This window comes from Tauraco erythrolophus, chromosome 2, assembly GCF_009769465.1.
Source record: "Tauraco erythrolophus isolate bTauEry1 chromosome 2, bTauEry1.pri, whole genome shotgun sequence".
Lineage (NCBI taxonomy): Eukaryota > Metazoa > Chordata > Aves > Musophagiformes > Musophagidae > Tauraco > Tauraco erythrolophus.
Window position 1 is genome coordinate 128,924,841 of NC_141466.1, and position 23,832 is coordinate 128,948,672.

Consider the following 23,832-nt stretch of genomic DNA (forward strand, 5'->3'; position numbering starts at 1 on the left):
GCATGCTAAAATGCAAAAGAGATGTAATTCAGGAACTACATTCTTGTTTAAGCCTGTCCCTATTTTACAAGATTATTCAGCTTATGCTTCGTTGTAAGCATCGTTTTTTTATTCTGTTGACATCACTTTTCAGGATAACCGTGTCCTTCCAGATAATTGAATAATGGCCTGCAGAGCACAGGGATAAGAAGATACTGGATATAAATTTATATTGATGATTACTGCTATTGATTTTTATTCCTTTCTTGTCATGCACAGAAGACATTTAGATTTCCCTTGGATTAATACTTGCCTATTCCTTAATAATAGTAACATCAATTTCTCTTCAGACTTTAATATCATGCAAAAAGAAGATTGGCCTAGAACAAGTTTGGAACAAAACTAACAAAGTATGTGTCTTCTGCAGTGGTTTTTGGATCGTATGGCTGATGATGATTGGTGGCCAATGCAGATTCTAATAAAGTGTCCCAATCAGATTGTGAGACAGGTAAGAGAGAAACATTCCTTTTTAAGTCAGGTGACTGCTTGACCCGTGAACACAAATGGACAGTCGTTATGGCACATACAATGATTTGGAAAGTTTTTATTAATACTTGTAATTATCTTACTCTTTTCTGATCTTGCATATGATTTAGAGAAAATATTTGGCCATGGAAACATTATTGTTGTTTGAAACAAAATCGATATTGCTATAGTGGCTGTAGTTGTAGGATCACAAAATGTCACGATAGATACAAATTAAGGTTTCTACAACTCCCACATGATCTCTACAAATTTGAACGCTTTACATTAAAAATATTTTTCTTCTGATTTGGAATAATGGGTCAAGACACACATCCAGAAAATAAAAAATAATCAATTATGTACATTCAGTACTAACAGAAAGCTTCCCTTCTAAACTTCTGCCTTTGACTTTTGTAGATAGATTTAATTTTAGAACATTATGCCACAAAGTTTTGTTAATACCCTTTTCTGGAAATGTTTAAAACTGAGAAAACCCTACGTTAGTAGCATTTGGATAGTCACAGATACAAATGCTATTAATAGTTTCACTTATAAGTATACTTTGCAGTTTGTTCGGGTGAAAACTTGAGCAATTCCTTTATCTCATCTGAACCCTTCAGCTGGTTTAACTTTTTTAATTATTAAAGTAGTATTTCTGTATATGGAACCATTATTAAAGGAGTATATTTCATGGGAGAACTCTATGTAAACATCTTGGACAAAGCTCTAATCCTTGATGAATGTTTTATAAATTAAAATTACTGGAAAGAATTTTCTTAAAATTTTCACATAAATTCCTATAGCCAGGGGCAAAATTAAAAAAGAAAAAGTCTGTAAAAAATATCTGAACATTTTCAAAAACAGAAATAGAATAAAAAGTGTTTGTGAGCAGCAGTCGTAAGTCGTGTTTCAGTAGTGTACATAAATATTAAAAGCTGGTTTTAAGGTCCCTCCGTAATACCTGTTTATAAAAACCAGATTTGACTGTTTTGTTAAAATAGGATGTGTCAGTGCACTAATAAATGGAATGTGAGCATCTCAACCTTGAGTTTGAGTCACACAGGGCTGGAAGTAGTACTTGGAGACAGAATATTCTTTGCTTAGAAAATACATATTGACATATATGCAGAAGAATGAACATGTGGAGTTCATTTACTTGTGCATTTGCAGATGTTCCAGCGTTTGTGTATTCATGTGATACAGAGGCTGAGGCCAGTGCATGCACATCTTTATCTCCAGCCGGGAATGGAAGACTGGTAAAATAACACCACCTGAAAACTTCTGAATATTGCATGTGTTACAGTGGCCACTTTAGTTTAATGAACTATTCAAAATGGTCTTGTAAACCTAAAATAGTACTGATTTAGTTGTTCTTTAGTGTTCTACCCAACACGCTGATTTATTTAAAAATGTTCTTGTGCTTGGAAAAGCACATGTAAAGATACATTATTTGAAACATTTTTTCCCTTAGACTAGATTTTCAGCATAGTCTTTCTTTTCACTGCCAGCAATATGCTGCAAAGTGTAAATCTCACTACTTATACGTGAGAATCTGATTGTAAATTGAATCCAGAGGCGTACAGGTGCAAATCTTAATTTGCATAGCCAGTAAAAGAGGTTGGAGATGGGAGTCTAGTCCTGTGTCATATTGCTAAATCAGTTTTTGTCAAAAAGTAGGAAAGAAAACTTTTTCATTCTCTTTTGTTCTGCTAATTATCAAGAAAACTGTCACTTTGTCTCCAATTAAGAAATATTTATTCTTTTTGATACATAATGAGAAGAAGTCGACAGTATTTTTCCTTTCATCTCTTGGGTTAAGCTTCTCATCCTGATAATAACTTTTTTTCCAGAGAAAAAATGGCAGAGTTTGTAGTAACTATGCTGCCATAACAAAATTCAGGACATGAAGATACAGTTTTCATAGCAAAAAATAGAATTTAATTTTCTCTGGAAGCCTTACTCTAAAAGACTCCATCACTTGTTTTGTTCAGTGATAAGATCCAACTTTCAGTTGTCTGTGTTCAGGAGACTGCCTGTCCTTTGTTCCACAGTCAAATTTGCTACAACAGCATTCTCCCTCGAAACTCAGGAAATTTCACATGCAAATCAAGAATATGATTTGAAGTAGCAGATCCCAAATACTGTTTTTTAAAGAATTCTTTTCCTGATGAGAATACTAATTTTGTTAACCTTTAATGTTTCGAGTGACAAATGCTTCCTCGCTTGGAGCCGTGTTGTTGTCTAGGCCATCCCTGGCATCAAAGAAAGTGTTAAAGATCTGAGTATGATAGTAGGACAGAGTAGAAAACTGTAAGTTTTTCTGAATTTATTTATTTTTTTTTACTGGTTCAAGATGATTTTATGCTCCGTGCATTATGTGACATATTTGAATTGGATTTTTCTTTTCAGTTCGGATGACATGGACGGTCCCGTGGAAGACATTGGCAGTCGCTCTTGTGTAACGCGCTTTGTGAAGACGCTCTTGTCAATTATGGAGCACGGTGTTAAGCCTCACAGTAAACATCTCACGGAATACTTTGCCTTTCTTTACGAGTTTGCCAAAATGGGAGAAGAGGAAGTAAGTATAGCCTGGTAGCTTTGGGAATTAGGTGTGCATATGCATGGATGTATTTTCAAGTAATTCAATATGTACATGTTTCAGAGCCAGTTCTTGCTTTCACTGCAAGCCATATCTACAATGGTCCATTTCTACATGGGAACTAAAGGACCTGAAAATGTAAGTTTGAATATCTTGTATAACAAGAAATAGCCTTTCATGTTTTACATACGCATCTCTTGAACCATCTTCCAGCTGTTACATGAAAATTGCTTCACTCATACCATTTTTTTCAATGTTTAAGCGAATATGATATTTTAAAAAGATGCTGAATTGGCTATGTTATAAACCAGAATTTTCAATTTAGTATAGAAATTAATATTAAGTAGAAGCAATTAAAGTTGCCCTCATCATGCTATTAATGATAACAACTAATTACTTAATCTTGTTGTACAACTTAAGCTTTTAAATTTGCTCTTTTTATTTAATAGACCACGATATCAGGCTATGTAGTGACTTCAGTCAGCCTAGCTTTTGCATTTGTAAATATGCAAAATTAGCTTATGCAGAATGAGTGCTTCAATGTGAAAACCAAGTGACGAGGTATTTACCTGATTGGATTCATGTGAGGTCATTAAGTTGTTTGGAATTAATTAAAATTAATTAAATTAATTAAAAGAGAGGACAGAATATACGCAAAACCATGTGAAGACTCTTTGAAGTGAAGGTTCAAAATGTCCACGTTGAAGTTGCCTTTTTTTTCCCTTCAGCCACAGGTTGAAGTACTTTCTGAGGAAGAAGGGGAGGAAGAGGAGGAAGAGGAAGATATACTGTCTTTAGCAGAAGAAAAATACAGGCCTGCTGCGCTTGAAAAGATGATTGCTCTCATTGCACTTCTGGTTGAACAGTCTCGCTCAGAAAGGCAAGAGCTTCTGAAAAAGCAAAGTTAATTCTAATCTCAGCTAGCTCAGAAAGGAGTTGGAGATTTTACGAGTTTGGGGGCAGGCGGGTTTGTGGGCTTTTTTAACAGCATAAATGAGCTTGTATATGGGCCCATTATGTTTTTAACCATTGAAAAGATAAATGTTTTGTCATTGTTGACCAACAAAAAGACTCAGGCTAAATCCTTAAACGCATTCAGTTGCCCACGTTTGAATTGCTTTTTTTATTTGGTCTAAGTACAAAATACTTATTAATTTTATTCAGTTTTATGTCAGTACTTTTATTTTCTCTTGTATATCGTGATACTGAAAATCATAAACTAACAGTCACAGTCCTGTATTTCTGCTTAACCTTACTTAGTAATCACTGAACTGAAATGATAAAGGTTTTTTTGTATTTTAGGCATTTGACTTTGTCACAAAATGACATGGCAGCATTAACAGGAGGAAAGGTAATTTATTTAAATATGACTGTATAAGCCTCAAAAGAAATGCGCCTATGTGCCTGTACATATGTGATTTTAGACAGTACACTCATATCTTATTATTTGTTGCAGGGTTTTCCTTTTTTGTTTCAACATATCCGTGATGGTATCAACATCAGGCAGACTTGCAATCTCATTTTCAGTTTGTGTCGGTACAATAATCGACTTGCAGAACATGTAGGTATCAGAAGCTATAGCTGTTTGTTGAAAATCTTGTTAGATAAGTGTAATGGGATGATTTTTATTATTTTAACTGAATAAGCACAAGTCTAAGTGAGTTTTGTTTGTTTTGTTTTTAAGATTGTGTCCATGCTTTTCACATCTATAGCAAAGTTGACTCCTGAGGTATGTAAACATACTACCTGTATATTAAATAATTTGTATTAATATTTTTCTGTTTTAAATTACTTCAGTAATCCTTTGCTAATCAAAAATCTTGCATGGAAGGTGATCCATGGAAGTTTTTGTGACGTTAAATGAAGTCTAACTGCACTGTGTATTAAAGTTTTCTAAAGCAGTAATCCGGTATGCAGCTTAAGATGGAAGTTTTATTCAAAGCCAAGTAACGTATTTCTAGATTCTCCACTACGAGAATTTTTTAAAAAATTAGTAACAATAAACCATGTATGCTAGAATAAGTGGAGACAATGTAATTAACGTCTGGTTGTTCAAGTTGTGGGGCACTATTCTGCAGTTCTGTGCATGCCAACACATTTCTCAGTCAGAATAAATTCCTGCCCTGGTAATAAAAAAAAGTACTGAGTTCCAGATGGATTCCACATGAAAAATATATACAGAGTGGAGACGTGGATGCTCACACAAGGACGTTCTTGTATACCGCTGTCAGAAAAGGAAAAAAAATCAGGAAAAATTGAGGGCATGTCTAGCAGAGGAGGCATGATCATGGTTGGAAAAGAAGCACGTACTAAATCATTCTCACGACAGCTTTGCTTTGTGTGATAGAATGGGCACTATCAGATGACAGTCTGCTTCCCTCCTGTCGTGCTAACACTGGCTACATTTCTGTGCTTTTTGTGCTTTACACATACATGCGTGCACCAGAGACATTTTTGCTGAGGTGCAAAATATATAATGATAGTAGGAACCGTTTTGTTGTTAGAACATGGATGAGTCTTAGCAAGCTTAAAAAAAAAAGAGAAAATTCATATTACATCCAACACGTTAGAGCAGAAACGGTGGTGGTTTCAGAGGAAAACAGTATGCTAACAATAAGCATCAGTGTAAACCTGCAAAATGTGATGCTTCTGGATGTGCTTTTCAGGATCCATGTTACGTATTATGCAAATCCATAAAAAAAATAGCTTCTCTGAGATAGTGAAATCTTCTATACATTTAAATCAGGATAAATGGATGAATTCTTCAAGACTCTACAGCTTGATTTTATTTTTTTTTTCACCCTCTTTGTTCAGAATGTCTGACTGTCAGACGTGTACTGTTATTTCCTTGTAACTATATATTTCTACCTGACTGCTCCTATCTAGTATGATCATGTTGCCTTGCACTAGCTATAAAAAGTGGCTTAATTCTACTGTATCCATGTATGGATACAGTAGAATTAAAATATATATATGTGTGTGTGGATTATTTACAGATTAAATAATAAGGGATTAAAACTAATATAAATGTTCATGTCAGAAGTTCATAGAAATATGTTTTCATGCAAATGTTTGGGAATTTTTTTAAGTCTCTCAAAAAATTAGTGGATTAAATGAAATAGATCAAAAGGATACTTTTATTTTTATGCATTACAGGCAGCCAATCCTTTTTTCAAATTGCTGACCATGCTAATGGAATTTGCTGGTGGACCTCCAGGAATGCCACCCTTTGCTTCTTACATTCTGCAGAGGATATGGGAGGTACAACATGTAAAAGAAAACAGAAGCTAAATTGTCTTTCTCTTGTTCATTCTTTTATGTTTATGAAAAGATTTTACATTTCATTGTCATCCTGCTGCATGACTATTTCTTTTCCAAATAAACAGGAACAGCTAATAGACACTTAAAAGTTCTGCTCTAACTTTTAATGTTATTTTAACAGCATTCTGCTGAACTGGTATTTCAGTTTAACTTTAAATTTTAGTTTAATGAGAAATTAATTGATTCATAATAAGGGTCTGGAATGCTGCTTCTAGGCAAATTGCCCTTATTTTTCTCAGTTACCCTTTTGCAACCCCTGTTTGTTAGGGGTTTTTTTGTCCATTACGTACTGGTTCTTTGACTATTCGTTAGACATTTTTTGTTCTCTGTAAAATACTCATTAAGATTTTCAGCCCATAAGATGGTGCTTAATTGAATCAAGAGGATAATGGCTGTGGCACAGGAGCATTCTTGCTCGCGTTTCTAAAGCGAGAAAGAGACTTAACCAAGTTGGCACAGGGATAAATTCCTTGATCTGAGCAATAGATGAGGAATTAAAGCTTTCACTTTGAGAAACTCCTGTTTGAGCTCCCAGTATCATTTAGTGTCTTTATGACTACGAACAGTGTGTCCAGCCTGAAGACTGCTGAGGACAAGCTGTCAAACTTTCATTCCCTTTAATACTCTTTAGAAAGTGGGGCTGGGGTTTGTAAAAGGTTGTTACTGGGGCAAACTGAGACCTCTGGTAAAACACAGACCTGCCTTACCCGCTGAAGCACTGTGGGAGAGAACATGGATTGCTGCTCAGAAGTATTTTACTCCTGGTTAGGAGCAGTTACAGGGTAGGAACCACGAGGTGGTGTGGGAAAGTGTATGCCAGGCATTCGCTAGGTGTCTGATCTGAATGTGGATTAGGTGTAAATGCTGTACCTCAGGTAAAGAGGGTTCAGACAGTGGGTCTTAAGGTCAAGGGTCACATCCAGCTGCTCTCTGTATCCAGGGAAGCAGTAAATTGTGAATTTCTCTCAGTAATAAGGAAACCTTTCCACCAGAGTTTTTGACAACGCGCAGATTGTGGCATGAAGTACCTGTGCTCCGTGCTTCGGTCAGTAGCCACGAAGAGGCATGTAATTTGATGAGCTGTCTTCTTTTTTTATTTACCTCCTTGTTCTTACTGCACAAAGGGGACCTGCAGAGCATCAAGTCGGTGACAGGTTTCTCTGGGAAAGCCAGGCTTTTAGCAGCCGAAGTCCTCGTTTCGAACTCTGGTGTTGCCAGCAGGATTATCCTGACCTTGTTGACACATTTGATGATTTAGAGTTACAAACTGTGCAGGCAGGGATGAGAGGCCCAGTAGTTAATGCACAGACAGACAAGATTTCAGGCGTAGAACCTACTTGTGCAGCCACTGCAGTTTCTAGAAGGCATTAAGAAGTGATTGAGCCATGAAGACAGTGAACAATGATATAGTCTCTTTCTTGGAGATACCCTCCAGCTATTATGAAGGAAACTTGACAGATCAATTTGTCATTTCTAAAAAAAGAGAGGAGATTGTTCTTAATGTGTTTATTTTAAAATGGAGATTAAAATTTTATAAGCAGAGTTCTGGTCATGTCAGCTGCTCATAGTCGTCAGGTGGAACAGAGTAGTTGGGAACAGCTTCAGCAATTCAGTTACTGCCTGTGGTTCCTTAGGTAGATGGAGTTCCTTTTTCCTTGTTGAGGCACCTGGACCTCAAGATAAAAAGAAAACAGTTTTTAAAAACTAGCAAATGAGCCAACTGCGTTTATTGACCTAATAATACATCAACAAGTTTTTACCTACCCAGAACCAGAAAGGCACAGGAAGCTACATTTTCTCCTTATTATCTGTCAGGCTTTGATAACTGCGCAACAGCACTCCACAGGCTTTCCAGTACCTTTGAAAAGCACAAGATGAATTTATTCCTTGAAATTGCATATTCATAAAAAACATAATAGCCACCCTTAGCATGAAGCTGTACGAACATACCGTTTATGTTTTGATATAACTTGTGTAAAAGTACTGATTCAGTGTTAAGGTTTTGTGTTAGCTTTTTTTTAAAAAAAAAAAATATTTATTTGTTTATAAAGACAAGGTTGTTTAGTTTTCTACATCCTTAACATTTCAACTTTTAAATCTCTCGAAGTATACAGAAAGGATGTGTAGAGTAATTTCCTGGGCTTGGATTGAACTTTCAAAAGCTCTGAATAAGATTCAGGAGCGCAAACCAGTGAAATTTTAATAAGGGTTTTCTTTGCCTGCCAGAGCTGCTCAGCCTTGTAGGTGCTTTTTGATAGCCCTAGTGATTTTGAAAAAATATTTTGAGAGTCTTAGTAGTTATTTTTAGGGGTTTTTTTAATACAAACAGTACCTAGTATCAAGGTTAATGTATTCTTTTTGATTTTTCCACTCTTCTTTCAGGTCATTGAATACAACCCGTCTCAGTGCCTGGATTGGCTGGCTGTGCAAACACCTCGAAATAAACTAGCTCACAGCTGGGTGCTGCAAAATATGGAAAACTGGGTGGAACGTTTTCTTCTGGCACACAACTATCCTAGAGTGAGAACTTGTAAGTTAATTTAAGTTGAAGAAAGTTATTCTTCTGTTGTAGCGAATTACTATGCATGGGCTGTTGTTGTCACAAATGAAATACATGCTCTTGTGCTTGTCTTTTCTTCCTGTTCCAATTGTTTTAGAAATACTGTATTTTAAAATACTAGTACAACTGTGGTGCCTCATCAGGCCATACTGCCTGGTTTTGATGAAAACGCTGTTCTGATTGCGTGACTTGAGTGATACGTTAGTAGGTTCTTTATCTTACGACGTTAACGTACAAGATCCAGGAAAACTCAAAGAAGAAAAAGAGCTAATCCAAGAAGTTCTCCATAGTGTCCATCACATAGTTGTACTGTAGGAAGGAGTAGTACATGTTCTTCTTTCACCCCTCACAGAATAATCTTCAGTTGAGTCCTTTGAACTTGTATATGAAGGAGAAGCAGCCTGTGCCTCTCCCCAACTCCAGGGTGTCCTGGCTCTCTAGTTCGTTCTGCCAGGAATCACGCTCCCAGATTGCCAGATCATATTTTCAGCCTTTCCTGTGTCTAAATTTTTTTATAAAGGAGATTCTGCGGTAACAGGCCACACTGAACTTTCGTACGTTTTCTGTGGTTGAGGGAGATGTGGAACTGGAGGTACAGCTTTGCAAGAGACTCCAGTTGTAAACGGCTCTGAAGAGGTAGTGATGTCTTGATCAAGCAGTAGACAATTTAGTCATAGAAAACATCAGAGTTTGTATTTCTGTGATGGGATGCATTGGTTTAGAACCAAGCAGCAGACGGGAGCTTAGGGTGAAGAGGCCTGAAAGCAAATCTCAACACCACTTTTAACATGCTTTGTGCTTGTCTTACCCACTCTGATTTTCCTTTGCATCTCTAGTGTGAATATAGTGATACCAGATTCTATAAAATGCTTTGAGATCTGTAAATGGAACATACGGTGTAATTTAGCTTCTCTTGAAGTGGCTGTTAAGAATGTATGTCATTTTCAATGGTGTAACAATTTTATTTTTTTTTATTTGAAGCTGCAGCCTATCTCTTGGTGTCGCTTATTCCAAGCAATTCCTTCCGCCAGATGTTCCGATCGACCCGCTCTTTGCACATCCCTACACGCGATCTGCCTCTCAGCCCGGATACTACGGTAGTTCTTCATCAAGTCTACAACGTGCTCCTCGGCCTTCTTTCGAGAGCAAAGCTGTATGTCGATGCTGCTGTCCACGGCACTACAAAACTCGTGCCCTACTTCAGTTTCATGACATACTGTTTGATCTCAAAAACTGAGAAACTCATGTTTTCCACTTATTTCATGGACTTGTGGAACCTTTTCCAGCCTAAACTTTCTGAGCCGGCTATAGCCACCAACCACAACAAACAGGCGTTGCTGTCGTTTTGGTATAACGTGTGCGTCGACTGTCCGGAGAACGTGCGCCTTATTGTGCAGAACCCCGTGGTGACCAAGAACATTGCCTTCAACTACATCCTCGCGGACCATGACGATCAGGACGTGGTGCTCTTCAACCGCGGGATGCTGCCCGCCTACTACGGCATCCTGCGCCTCTGCTGTGAGCAGTCCCCGGCCTTCACCAGGCAGCTGGCTTCTCACCAGAATATCCAGTGGGCCTTCAAGAATCTCACGCCACATGCCAGTCAGTACCCAGGAGTAAGTAGATTGAGACCAGAAAATATCGTTTCCTTGTTAGTATTTCCTCTCTTACGAAACGTCTCTTTTAATGAAAGAGATGAAAAGACTTATTTCATGTACCCAGTGGTGCAAGTATTACCTTTTGATTTCCCAGCATAAGTAATTACTAATGCATTTAGATCTGATTGCTGCACTTTGTGGGGGGATTGTTTTGGATTTTCCTTCTTTCTGTGTAGCAGTTGGAGAGCAGATGTTTTTTTCTGGAAGCAGACACTGGTGTTTCCACAGTTCCTTGTTAATTTTGTACGCTGGCCTGGTCATGAGAAACAGGGAATAAATAGCCTTTAATGGTGGTCTCAAGAAAGCGTGTTGGGTTCTAACACACTAAGTTGGCAGAATTCCCAGTGAGTTTCTTCTTTGAATATAAATATTATCATCGGAGAATGCCCATACCCGTGCTGCAGAAGATGACCCTACATTCCTCAAGGAAAGCCAGGAAGTTTGGTCAGATGGATCAGGATTTCCAGATTCTTTTCTCTTTCTCTGTAGTAATGAGCTGTATGCATTGCTGTCTAAATTCGCTTACACGTATTTGTTCTGTGTATGACCTAGTAGAAGTAACACAGGGTAAGCAATACTGATAAGAAGATACAAACCATCACATACTGAGAGAGGTGACTCTAACCTACTGTTTTTGTGTGTTTTAGGCAGTAGAAGAGCTGTTTAACCTCATGCAGCTGTTTGTAGCTCAGAGACCAGACATGAGAGAGGAAGAGATAGAAGACATAAAGCAATTTAAGAAAACAACCATAAGCTGTTACCTGCGCTGCTTGGACGGACGGTCTTGTTGGACCACGTTAATAAGGTACGTTAGTAGTGAAGCTGTAGTGTAATAATCTAATCCTGTTTAAAGAACTGTGTTTTACCAAATGTGAAGTACAGTAAAAATGAGTGTTCTTATTTGGAGAAAAACTTTTTTGGTGGATGCTTTTATTCAGAAGTAATCAACCAGAATGTTACAACTGTAACTTCTTCTTTTTTCCCAAAACCCATTGTTTGTAAATGTAATTCATTTTAGAATGTTCCATCATCTAAAAAGCTCAGAAACTAAGCAAATATTTCACAATAAACAGGTGTAAACCAAGATGTATATTGTCAGGGTTCAAAAAGAAGCACCATGACAAAATTGAATTAGTAGAACCCTTGAAAAAAACCTAAAACCAAATCAACCCATGGTCTAACTCAGCATTTAACCTGAAATCCCATTCTCATGATTAGTCCAGATTGGCAAAGCAGTAATTTCAGCTGCTGTTGCTGACATTTGTTATTCTTGGGCAGAAATGTTTTTTAGAAATGCTGCCTGTGGACAGAGTTTTATTGTATCATATCGCATCTTCAAATAGTTCTTCATTTCTGGTCTGTCCTAGTGGCACATCTGAAATTGTTGCTTGGGTATTTCCGCGTAACTGGAACTCGCTTGTGTACCTAGGACAGGTGTGGGAGGGTTAAGTGCAACTGGTGAGGCGTTGGAACACTCCTGTGAAAAGGGAAAACGACCCGTGTTACTCGCAGGGTTTGCACGCAGTCACCTGTCATAGAGCACAACCAGATTTTCCCAAAAACTTGGGAAGCAGTAGAATTGTAAGATTCTATGAAGCATCTCTCTGTTGAGAGGAGCGGTTCATTAGTTGTGCATCATCGTTTATTTTCCGCCCTGCTGCGCGCATAAAATGCTCTGGTAGAAGTGGTTTTATGCATTTCGACGTCCACACGTGCCCAACTGGCCGCTTTAAATGTATCATTTGACAGGCGTCAGCTTCTGGCTTTTGAAGTGCATTATTCTCCTCAGTTTTTAGCATTTTTGCAGACGTTATTTGGGAAATACTTCTGTAAAGGTTGTTCATAAATTACTTTCGATAACATAAAGTTGACATAAAGGCAGTTTACATCAGAGACATTTTTAAATTAAAAAGTAGGGGGGAAAATGAAGAGAATAATTATGTTCTTTTGGGGTTTCTATGTTCTTCTGTGATTGTTTTCCAAAATACAGCGTGAGCACAACAATTTTAAGCATTTGTATGAATTATGAAAATATGTATTTTTCAGTGTTGTCAATGTTTGGATTTTTTTCCTAGTGCCTTCAGAATATTATTAGAATCTGATGAAGACAGACTTCTTGTTGTGTTTAACAGAGGATTGATTCTGATGACTGAGGTAAAGACTTTGTTATTTAATTACAATATAATAAACACCTTACTTTATTATCAAGTCATCACTTCCTCCTGACAATGTGTTTGCTTTAAATTGTTTTAATACGGTTTCATATGAAATATGTTGATTAAGCACTGGCATACACGTAAAACCTTAAAATCTAATGATCATAGGAAGGACAAAAAAATATTTACCAGATATTTTGTGTGCCGAAATGATAATGTAGGAGATTAAGTGAGTAAATTTGAGGCAATACAAATCTTAATGCAGGATAAAGAAAACAAGGTAGTTGATAACAGCGATTTGGTAGACTAACTATAAAAGGCTGTAGCTAAATAGGAAAGGGGAGCAAGAAGTAAAGGGTGATGTGTCATCTCCTATATCCCATCTCAAGGATATAGATACAGTGGCTCTCAGGTTCATAATGGAGAGTAAATCAGGTCTACAGAAAAAGTTGCAGCTAGTGAGAGGTCATGAGTAGTAAGAAATCAGCCTTGGTGTTCTTCACATAGGTACTTCCCCCCTCATCCTGAATAGTAGCAAAAAGAATATCAGGAAAACGTTTGCCTGCTTCTCAAGACAGCGGGAAAGCCACCAACGGATCATGTTGAGAGGAACGAGTTTGTGCTTTTTTGGTGTCGTTCTCTTACAGATCAGCTGTGGGTGAATGGCTGGGCACAGTCACACAGTTGTTGCTAGTTAAGAAGGCAACAGGTTAACTTGTGGAAATAGCTTACAGGATGCTCGGACGTGACGGAGATTAATATTTCTGAACGCTTCTCAGGCGCTTCTGAGGCAATTCTCTCTGTCTTTCCTCCCTGTTGTGCTTTTGTTTGCAAGAGGGGGAATGGTTGAAGAACACACAAACTAGATTTTTTTCTGATTAAACTGAACCTTAAATGCATTTCTGGAGCGCATATAGTGTATTCCAGTTGCAAATGGATATTTATATATTTATATTATATATAAATATATATATTTATAAATATATATATAAGTATATATATTTAAGATGGATGTAAGATCTTGGATTCTATTCAACACTTCCATTATTGAGTTGATGGACAAGAATGTGTGTTTATTAAATATACTGGCAATGCAGAATGGGGAGAGATGCTCGGTCCTTGGGAGAACAAGAATAAAAATCCAGATTGGCTGGATGTGTTGGAGAAAGTGTAAAAATAAGATGAAATTCATTCTTGGCCTATGTGGAATGATGTATTCAGGGAGGGATAATAGACTGGTAAAAATCCATGGGGCAAGACAAGTGGATAGGAGGTAGTTGTAGCTGTACAGTAAATGGGATACTGGAATAGATGGCTTCAGAAGGTGTCAGCCAGCACAACTGGAAGTCATCGGGAGGACTTTGAGGAGACATCTGTCAAGGATATAAAGATATTTAGTCTGCCTTAAGGCACATGGATGGACCACATGATGCACTGAGGTTGATTCCAACGCCATTTTCATATGGTTTATACAAAAAATTCTCTTTAACTTTTTGAATATCACTAGTTTGTATTTTCTAGGACAAAAGTGTGATAGAAAAAGCTGGAATTGCAAAATCGTTTAGAAAAATAAAAATTAAGCCACTGCAGTACTGTTTGAAAATTGAGTTTTCATGAGTTTGTGTAAGAGTAAGCCCTTTGATTAGCTGTGGGTAGCTGCCTTACATTCAGTGTCTTGGGCTGAACAGTTGGGAACCGAGCTACAGCTTCATTCATACACTGAACCCGTATAGTGTGGTATAGATACACACATATGTACAGATGTATAAAAAAAACTTGTTTAACAGCTCCAGTTAACACTGATCCACACTAACAATGGACAGTGAAGTTTACAAAGAATGTGTAATATGAAATGCAATTTGTCCTCTGTAAAACATGGCTAGAAATCAAATAAAACTGATGTTCAGCCTTTAGCTGAGTTGCTTTATGGCTGAAATCACCAGGCCTTATATTTTCACTCGTTCACTGGAACTGTTTTGTGTGGCGAAAAATGCTGCATCGAGGAGTTGTCACATCCAGAAGAGTTTACTGCTTAGCAGGGTTGGCCACGTATATTTTATCTTCACCATAATATAAAAATGGCATATCACGATTTTGCATTACAGGGAATGAGGTTACTGTTTCTGTATCTTTAAAACATCCCAGCAAATTAAATGTCTTTTCTTACATCTTGTGCTAGGATTTTTGCGGTTCAGAAATGAATTGCTTTTCCTTCCCAATATTTCTATAAATCACAGATGCCTACAAGGTATTTGAGTTATAAAAGGAGAAGTAATTCATCTGATGTGCAATCATATAGCGTATGTCCTAAAGCAGCACTTTGAAAAATGACTAGCATCTATATTAATGGTGTGGTTTTTCCCCAAATTCACACACCCGTGTCTGTCTTTGTGCATCTCTAACATCACTTTGTATGTTGGCATGGAAAGATTGGGATTACAGGTAAATAAAAATACCGTGTCTCCAATTACACTTTGCTTACTGGGTTTTAGATGAACGTGTGAAAACTCTGTAATTATTTTGGGCCACTAATACAAAGCTTTTACCTTGAAAACAAATCAAGGCTGTTTTTAAATGTCTCCCTCCATAAACTACATGAGGTGTGCTCACAACAGTGCTCATTTCTTGAGTTGAGGTGGGTGCTGGCTGCTTGTAGAGGGGTTAATGTTGTAATAAATTTTACAAATTAAGTTTCCCTCTGGCGTGCACATGATAAAAATTTAGTAAGACTCTGGGTTTTGGGTTAAGTGAGAAGAGCAAAAATCAGCCTTTTGGCCAAAGGCAGGTTTCAGTTTAACCCCCCACACATGACTACCTGTAGTTCATGGTTACCAGAACCAGGCGTCCAGGTCGGCAGTTAGACTTGGTTAGACAGAAGATACCTGGTTGTTCGTGTGTTCCCTCTCTTTCCTGCTCCCTTCCTGTCCCATTCCCCCGCCTTCCCCCCTCCAGATCTTTTAGTAAACATAAGAATTTTGTACACAGATTTATTCTCTTTTTAAATGTCATCGTCTTTGAGAAATTCTGTGGTGACATCTGGCACAGTCTATTTTGATACATCTTGTTTGAGCATAGAGCACATACGAAAAGTGCATCTGCAGGATAGAAATAGAAGAGATAACCAGTGTTCATTTGGCAACGTAACATTTTGCCATTTTTTCATTGTAGTCCTTTAACACGTTGCACATGATGTACCATGAGGCCACGGCTTGCCATGTGACTGGAGACCTGGTAGAACTTCTGTCTATTTTCCTTTCGGTTCTGAAGTCAACACGTCCATATCTTCAAAGAAAAGGTTCGATTATAACTCTTCAATGGATTATGCCTGTTGTCTGTTTGTTAATTTTTCATGACCCAAAACCTTAGTGGTTTATCTTGCGTATTATCTCTGTTTAAAAACTTTCCATACAGTAGGATATAAGATTATTAAGTTATTAAATTGTTATTTATTAAATTTATTGACTTAATACAAAAGCAGATAAGGAAATTTAATAGCAACAGACCAGTGAGATTTAATAGATTTCCAGATCGATTAAAATCATGTCAGAGAAAAAAGAGATTCAGCAGCAGCAAAATGCTGTGCTTTATTTGAAGAGCTTTTGAGGATGGAACGGAACAGATGTCTCTGTGTTTCGCGTTTGCAGATGTGAAGCAAGCTCTCATTCAGTGGCAGGAGCGAATTGAGTTTGCCCATAAGCTCTTAACTCTGCTGAATTCCTACAGCCCTCCCGAACTCCGCAACGCTTGTATTGGTAAGTCGTGGCAGCGTAACCGCAGTCAGGAAGGGCCTGTTCTGTGCAGGTACCTGCTTGGAGATTTAAACTCCGTTTTCGCAAGTGCAAAAGATACTGGGTAACTCTGGAGACTGGGATTGCTCATATTACCGTCCTCAATACATCAGTAGTGCCATTGTTCCCGTCCTAAATAATTCCTGGTGTGTCCGGTTCAAATTAATATTCCTACTTCCCCAGGCGTGCAGGCTGTCTGCACAAAAGTCAGCCTTCGTTTTCAGTGACCAGTTTGCCACCTGATGAAGGAATAACTCCTGAATTCAGGTGTCAGAGAGTTTAGAATCCAATCCCAAATCTTACCTTAAAATACAAACATGAAGGATGCGTGGTGACCAAGGCAGTCTGACCAACGGCTTTTCGTGTTCGTTTTTGCGATCCATTCGTCAAAGGTGTAATAGCAAAAGCAAAGCTTCAACAGCTTGTACAGTTGCATGGATTTGCTTTTTAAAATTGTAGGCGTGGACATTATGTAAGTGTCTCTCTTGCTTTAGAAGACCTATTTCAAAAAGTTTTTCTCATCTAATTTTTTAAATGTTATTTAATGGATATAATCTGCATTTTTATGCATGCTGCCCAAGGCCTAAAACTGTCTCCAAATTACTTTTTTTTGGTGTGATTTGAATGCATTTCCCCCTTATTTTGAGTGTCTTTCTCGTTGTCCTCCTGACTGCTGCTGGTTGACGTTTTCCAGGCATCAAACCTGCTATATTTAAGAAGAAAGAAAGAGGGTAATTTTATTGAGCTTCTACTTTCTGACACCCCTCTCACTGGTGGTTGATCTACCACTGAGCAGGTTTTCTCCCAGTGGTAGAGGTGAAGGGAATCTTGGTGGATTCAGGGGTGTTCACTTTCCGTGCCATTCACAGTAGAGCCCACCTCCACGGGGCACGCGAAGTGCAGCAGAAGTGGTATGAAAGAGGGTTTGCAAATGCATGAGCCTTAAGTTAAACTGTTTGCTGTTAAGAAATAACAATGTGTAATAGCAACAACAACTTTTTGTTTGTAGATGTCCTCAAGGAGCTTGTACTTTTAAGTCCTCATGATTTCCTACATACTCTGGTTCCATTTCTACAGCACAATCATTGTACATACCACCACAGTAATATCCCAAGTAGGTATTTCAGTGATTGTATTTTGAAGTTCTCTTACACTGTTATTACTCTCTCGTGTTCCTTGCTGATGTCAAATATTGACCTTTTTAATATATCCCTATTTTATCCTAACTTATACTACAGTGTCTCTTGGACCTTATTTTCCATGTCGTGAAAATTTGAAATTAATAGGGGGAAAAAGCAATATTCGTCCTCCACGTCCCGAACTTAACATGTGCCTCTTGCCCACCATGGTGGAAGCCAGCAAGGTATGTAAATGTATGGTCTTACAAATAGCTGCTTCTCCGTTGTTTTCCCTTCGGATAAAAGTCTGACAAGAATCCAGTAGCGTAACGCATCTACGTTTTCTTTGTAAACAAAGCAGAATTCTTCTTCAAGATGTGTTGTCCTCATATACTCCATTCTAGATGTGCACTCCAGAAGCACCGTTTCCCCGCCCTTGGTGATACACACCTTCATATTCTAGACATGATAAGGGTTTGAACCTTGTGTTCAGATAAAAAAAAACAAACCACAGATTTTTATCATCGTCCAATCTGTTTGTGGCATTTATAAAGAAAATTCAGGAACTGCCCCGGGGATTGTCCGGATGGGTTTCGAAGTATGTCCAGATTTATTACCAGACAGCTAAATAGATCGTCCAGGTTTCATTAGAGTCCGTTCCAGCGGGGCTGAGGCATCATCTGCTGATTGTTTGGGTAAAATACCTGTACCTGAAATGCTGTCTAGGGCTTTAAGGCTTTTACTTTCCATTTTCCCTTCTGTGGGCTTCCTGATGGGATGCCAGCTTCGGTGGGGCTACTTCGTAGTCACTTGCCACGTCCCGTTATCACAGTTGCAGCAGCGGTGGGATTCAGCTCACATGACTTTGCCTATCTAAAAGGTCAGTGTCCAGCTCTTCCTGTGGTGACAGGCGATAAACAGTTACCTCGGAAGGAGACAAATGATCACCCTCCTTCGTGTCCGAGACACCTGAGTCCAGGTGAGGTGACTCTTCCTCTGGAGGAGTCTGTCTCTCTGTCCACTGACTGCAGGGAACAGTGAAATGACTAGATTTTAGATAGCTAAAGTCAGGTAAGGTGAATCCCACCCGAAAAGGAATATGTATGGACAATCATTTGAAGAAGGAAAACTGGTTACTTGCTGTACAGTAACTGTGGTTCTTCAAGATGCTTTGTCCACACAGATTCTGTGGTCCTCCCCCTGTGCTAACTCCGAGTCCTGTCATAGGGGATTCTTATCGGTGAAGGAATTGAGTGGTGGTTGAAGCCGCCATACCCCTTATGCCCTCAGGTACAGTGGTCGCAAGGACACACTGGGTGCAGGCACAGCCCCAGTGGACACTGCTATTCAGAAAGAATCCAATCTCCTGCACATGGGGCCTATGTGCACGTAGATGGGAATCTGTGTGGGCAACACATTTCGAAGAAGCACGGTTACTGTAGGGTAAGTAACCCTTCTTTTTTAAAGCTTTCAAAACGATGCTTTGTATATTTGTGCACCCTCAAATCTTATGTAAAACCAAAGTTTGTTAAAAACCATAGAGAGCCAGGAATGATCTGTAGTGCTTTTTTACGTCAGGGATCCAGAGGTAATGGACGTGACACTAAATAATGCAAATGTTGAACTTAGAGAGTTGTCATATTATATGACACAGTATTTTACACTTTATAATGAATTCATATACATTAGGAGCCAGAGGATTTTTAAGCCTCTAAAATAAAACCACATCCACAGTCACGTTTCCCCGTGGTTTTGCATGCTTATTTTGCATTCGTTTGTTTCGTATAAGATTACATTTGTTTGCTCGAGCTTTTGAGGTTGGCTATCTGGTTTACAGAGGCTGATGCCATTTTAAGTGTGTACATCCAAAAAGATACCAAAATATTGACACACAAAGCCCTCAGCGTGTATTTATCATTTGGTTTGAGACATTCCTGAAAATACTGCTTTGAAAGCTTGTGAAGCTCGGTCTTGAGAAAATTCTGCAGATTAGGAACTGACAAACTAGGATTTAAAAAGCAGTGGTGTGTACGTGTGTGTGGGTATCTGTACATGATTTTACATTACTGCATTCTTTTGTCACCTTCAAGGCGTGGTATTCACGCAGCTTCTCAGGCTGTTGATTCAGAATCCTACCACAAAAGTGTTCACTGGTGGGGGAATTGCGTTTGCCATCCCTCCTCCCGTCTCGCTACTGTGCTTGCCAAGGGCTCGGTGAGGAGACGCAGCTGGCCTGGGTTAGACCTGGAAATTCCCGTCGTGTTTTCCTGTAGGATTTGATTAAATGTTTTAGGGAGAGGTGCAGTAACATTAAGCTAGGTGTGCAGGAAATCTGGTTGCTGTCCCATTGCTTATGTAGTTTAAATGAAGCTCTCTTAAATCTTCAGGGCAAAGATGATGTTTACGATCGTATGCTGCTAGACTACTTCTTTTCTTATCATCAGTTCATCCACCTGCTATGTCGAGTTGCAATCAACTGTGAAAAGTTTACTGAAACTTTAGTTAAAATGAGTAAGTATGAAGGTTAAACAGCCTAAGGATTTTTTTTTTCTGTGCTAACTGTGCGTGCTTCTCCACTAGGCTTTATATTCACATTTTTTTAAAAAAAGCAGAGCTTGTGAAACTTGCTGCATTAATCGTTCTAGATGTTATTTTTATCCCCAAAATTGTATGACATGTAAAATGTAGTGCAATCTTATCTCTGCCACTGTTGCGCTTCAGGCCTGTCCAGGAAGTTGCTGAGGCAGTCGGTGAGATTTCAGTCTCCTTGCACATCTGGAGTTTAATACAGGACTCGCTGAGGCTTTTTTTGTGGTGTTCTTTGGCAGTTTAAATGGCTTTGGGTCAGGTCTTGGACTCTCAGCGTCTCTGCCAATGGCATTGACAATCTGCCCGGGAGCACACATGACCATCTAGACAGCCACAGACGGCACCAGTTCAGTTGTTACCAACCCAGGTTTATTTTAGCCCAGTTTTGGGAACCATTGCAACTTTTAATTCAGTTTATAACCATTCAGTCGTGTAGTTTGTACCCAATGCTTGTTTCAGTTCTGCCAGTAGATACCACCAGTATTGGGGCTTCTTTCTGTCACAATGTAAACCTATTTTTTGGTGAGTGAACAAGGCGTTCGTGACCTGTCTGCCTACTGCAGCCGTTCGCTGGTTCTCTGTAGGACAGCGTCCCGCCTTGAATTGCCCTGTGAAGTCCACGTGCTGCTCCAAAGGCACGTTTTGAGGTTTTTCTTAATTTTGCCTTCCACCACAGACCCTTGCATCAGCGGAGTTACCCGGTGCAGTGGGTGCAGATGCACAAACCTCAGTGTCACACAACTAGTGGCCACATGGACATGCAGACCGGGAGCCGTCTCACTTCAGTTGTCTATAAATATGGTTAAATACGACTTCTAGACCAACAGAACTGTACAAAATTAACCTTGTCTAAAGAGCAATGATTTCAGAACGTTCTTTTGATCCGCAGATTGCCCATTTGCTCGTTGTTTGTCACACTTCTGATTGTAACTCTAGTGGTTTTAGTATTTACTCTAGGTTATATTAGTTGCAGAGCATTCTGGGAATATGTATCACTTGCTATTGTTTAGCGTATCCCTTAACTCTTTCTAGATAACAATGGTGCTTGGGATAATACTGAAGATGACCCTTTAAAAATTACACGCTGTTTTAAAAAAAGATAGTTAAAACCTTTAAGTGCTGTAGCTGACCAGCTGAAAATGTAAGACAGCAATAAAATAACCTGATTACAAACCCAGAACTAAAGCCAGCTCTTTAGGTTTTTACATTTCACAGAAATACTGATGAGATACATGTATTTATTAAATGTACTGTAAAAACTTCACAGATGATAGGTCTTTCTGATTATAAAAAATGCTTGGAATGTGCTCTGGTAAAATGATATGGCACTTTGGTACTGCTTTTATCAGGAAGCGTGTATCTCCAACAAAATTCCACACAGTAACTTATTTTCTCGTAAAATTTCAGGTGTCCTAGTTGCATATGAAGGTTTGCCACTTCATCTTGCGTTATTCCCCAAGCTTTGGACTGAGCTCTGTCAGACTCAGGTAAGAGTCAGTGGTTTCGAAATCTAACAGGATGGAAACACAGGCAAAACAGGATGAATGTGGAACGAGATTCACCTGTCACTTGTAACCAGTGGCTGTTGTTAATCGTTCACAGTACGAGTAATGTGACTAGAAAATGCCTCTGCTCATGTTGCCTGTCATCTGATAAAACCCGCTAAACTAAGTACAAAAACCTAGCAAATTGTATTCGATCCCAGCGCGCCCTGGAAAAACTTACACACTTCACACAGTACGCAATATTGGCAGGATGGCCGCCTGTGCGGGGTCCAAAAATTGCTTCATCCTGCCTCTGTGAATTTCCAGCCTTTCATTGTAGTGTAAATGCTGGTATGATGAAGTAAAGATTGGGAAGTCTTTTAAGTCAAGGTGTCGTCGTGTGCCCACTGCCAGGAGAGGGGCCTTTGCCCCTTCAGATACACACTGATCGTGATAAACTGGCAGTCCCACGGAATAAACCTCATAAAAGGAAAATGTGAAATACTAATGGACAATAATTAATTTGTACAGTTTACTGATACCTGACACACCTGAAATATTTTTATTGACAAGAATGGTCCAGTATGAATGAAGCAGCTGGGTGGGCCTGGCAGGTGTCTCCGGCGGAGACCGCCGTCGCAGGCAGCGCTGCCGCAGTGCCGGGCCTCCAGCAGTGACTTGGTGGCGTTCTTTCTCTCTTCACCAGTCCGCAATGTCCAAGAACTGCGTAAAGCTGCTCTGTGAAGATCCGGTTTTTGCAGAATACATAAAGTGTATCCTGATGGATGAAAGGACCTTTCTTAACAACAACATTGTATATACCTTTTTGACTCATTTTCTTCTAAAGGTAGGTGGTCTTTTAGCGGTAATTCCCATTTCAAGAATTGCAGTCATATGCCGTTTCATTTTGAGATACTGTTTTCACAGTTCCATGTTTTGTGGTTTAAAAAAAGTATGTTTTTTTCACAGGTCCAAGGGCAGGTGTTTTCTGAAGCAAACTGTGCCAACTTAATCAATACTCTAATTACAAATCTAATAAATCAATATCAAAGCCTAGAATCTGACTTCAGCAACCAGAGAGTTGAAATTTCCAAAGCAAGCTCTACTTTGAATGGGGTGAGTCTTTTCTAAGCTGTTCAAATATCGGCTCGTTTAGGAGGCACTTTATTTTCTCTGGAAACTCTTCAGTGCCGTGTGCCAGGCTCTAATGAAGGAGGTGGGCGTTGTTAGCTCTGCTTTGGGTGTAAGTGGGACTCCTGGTGAGCGCATGGGAAGCTGACTTCACTGGCTGGGTGGAAGCATTAGCCCCTACCAACAAGACAGTCATAAATTTACAGAGCAGCAAGCTGAGCTCTTCACAATTCTCCGTTCCACACGCACACGTTCTCCCAGCATGCACAGAATACGTGCTTGGTCTCCCAAGCTGATGGTGGGGACCATAAGATTAGGGGAGCGGCTTATTTTGGGGGGAAAAAGGTAATGCAAAGTGCAGTGGAGTTAATCGTAGAAATGTTCTAACCCAGCAAAAGATTTCGTCTTACAGTGAGCAGCACGGTATTGTCATCTGCTTAGGACAGATCTACGTTAAGGCCAGCAAATTAGTAGTGAGTGAGGAATTTCAGTAGTGTGAGTATATTTAGAATTTGATCTTTTGGATGTTCAGAACATGGTAAAGCCTCTGCTTTATTGCACAGATCTGTCTGCGTGTAGGATTAATCAAATACGAGTTTGAAATACGGCTCGTTAAGTTTGTTTACTTGTGTACTTCTAGGACCTGCGAGCACTTGCCTTGCTGCTTTCAGTGCACACTCCCAAACAGCTCAATTCAGCCCTGATTCCAACTTTACAAGAGCTTTTAAACAAATGTAGAGCTTGTCAACAACAGAGGAACTCACTACAAGAGCAAGAAGCCAAAGAAAGAAAAACTAAAGGTTTGCCTTCTCTAAGAGTGTCACTAACAGTTCTAAGGTTTTACAAATTAACGTAACACGTTGGTTTCGTACCGCTGAAGGTGGGCTGTTTCTTGGCTCCAATCCCCAGCACTGCGCAAGAAAT

At 39.0% G+C, this 23,832-nt stretch overlaps 1 protein-coding gene across 1 annotated transcript in view; it reads left to right on the forward strand.

The window, feature by feature from the left end:
- Window positions 1-23,832, forward strand: part of USP34 (ubiquitin specific peptidase 34) — a 139,590-nt gene that overhangs the window by 114,006 nt on the left and 1,752 nt on the right. Inside the window, exons 58-80 of the mRNA XM_086631894.1 lie at window positions 407-487; window positions 1,675-1,760; window positions 2,914-3,082; window positions 3,167-3,241; window positions 3,832-3,983; window positions 4,406-4,454; window positions 4,560-4,664; window positions 4,788-4,832; window positions 6,260-6,364; window positions 8,807-8,954; window positions 9,966-10,600; window positions 11,290-11,447; window positions 12,718-12,796; window positions 15,967-16,093; window positions 16,443-16,550; window positions 17,596-17,700; window positions 17,825-17,949; window positions 18,995-19,147; window positions 20,092-20,215; window positions 21,701-21,780; window positions 22,484-22,624; window positions 22,747-22,893; window positions 23,549-23,708. Coding sequence (XP_086488020.1) covers window positions 407-487; window positions 1,675-1,760; window positions 2,914-3,082; window positions 3,167-3,241; window positions 3,832-3,983; window positions 4,406-4,454; window positions 4,560-4,664; window positions 4,788-4,832; window positions 6,260-6,364; window positions 8,807-8,954; window positions 9,966-10,600; window positions 11,290-11,447; window positions 12,718-12,796; window positions 15,967-16,093; window positions 16,443-16,550; window positions 17,596-17,700; window positions 17,825-17,949; window positions 18,995-19,147; window positions 20,092-20,215; window positions 21,701-21,780; window positions 22,484-22,624; window positions 22,747-22,893; window positions 23,549-23,708 — 3,157 coding nt within the window. The remainder of the gene's footprint in view (window positions 1-406; window positions 488-1,674; window positions 1,761-2,913; window positions 3,083-3,166; window positions 3,242-3,831; window positions 3,984-4,405; window positions 4,455-4,559; window positions 4,665-4,787; window positions 4,833-6,259; window positions 6,365-8,806; window positions 8,955-9,965; window positions 10,601-11,289; window positions 11,448-12,717; window positions 12,797-15,966; window positions 16,094-16,442; window positions 16,551-17,595; window positions 17,701-17,824; window positions 17,950-18,994; window positions 19,148-20,091; window positions 20,216-21,700; window positions 21,781-22,483; window positions 22,625-22,746; window positions 22,894-23,548; window positions 23,709-23,832) is intronic.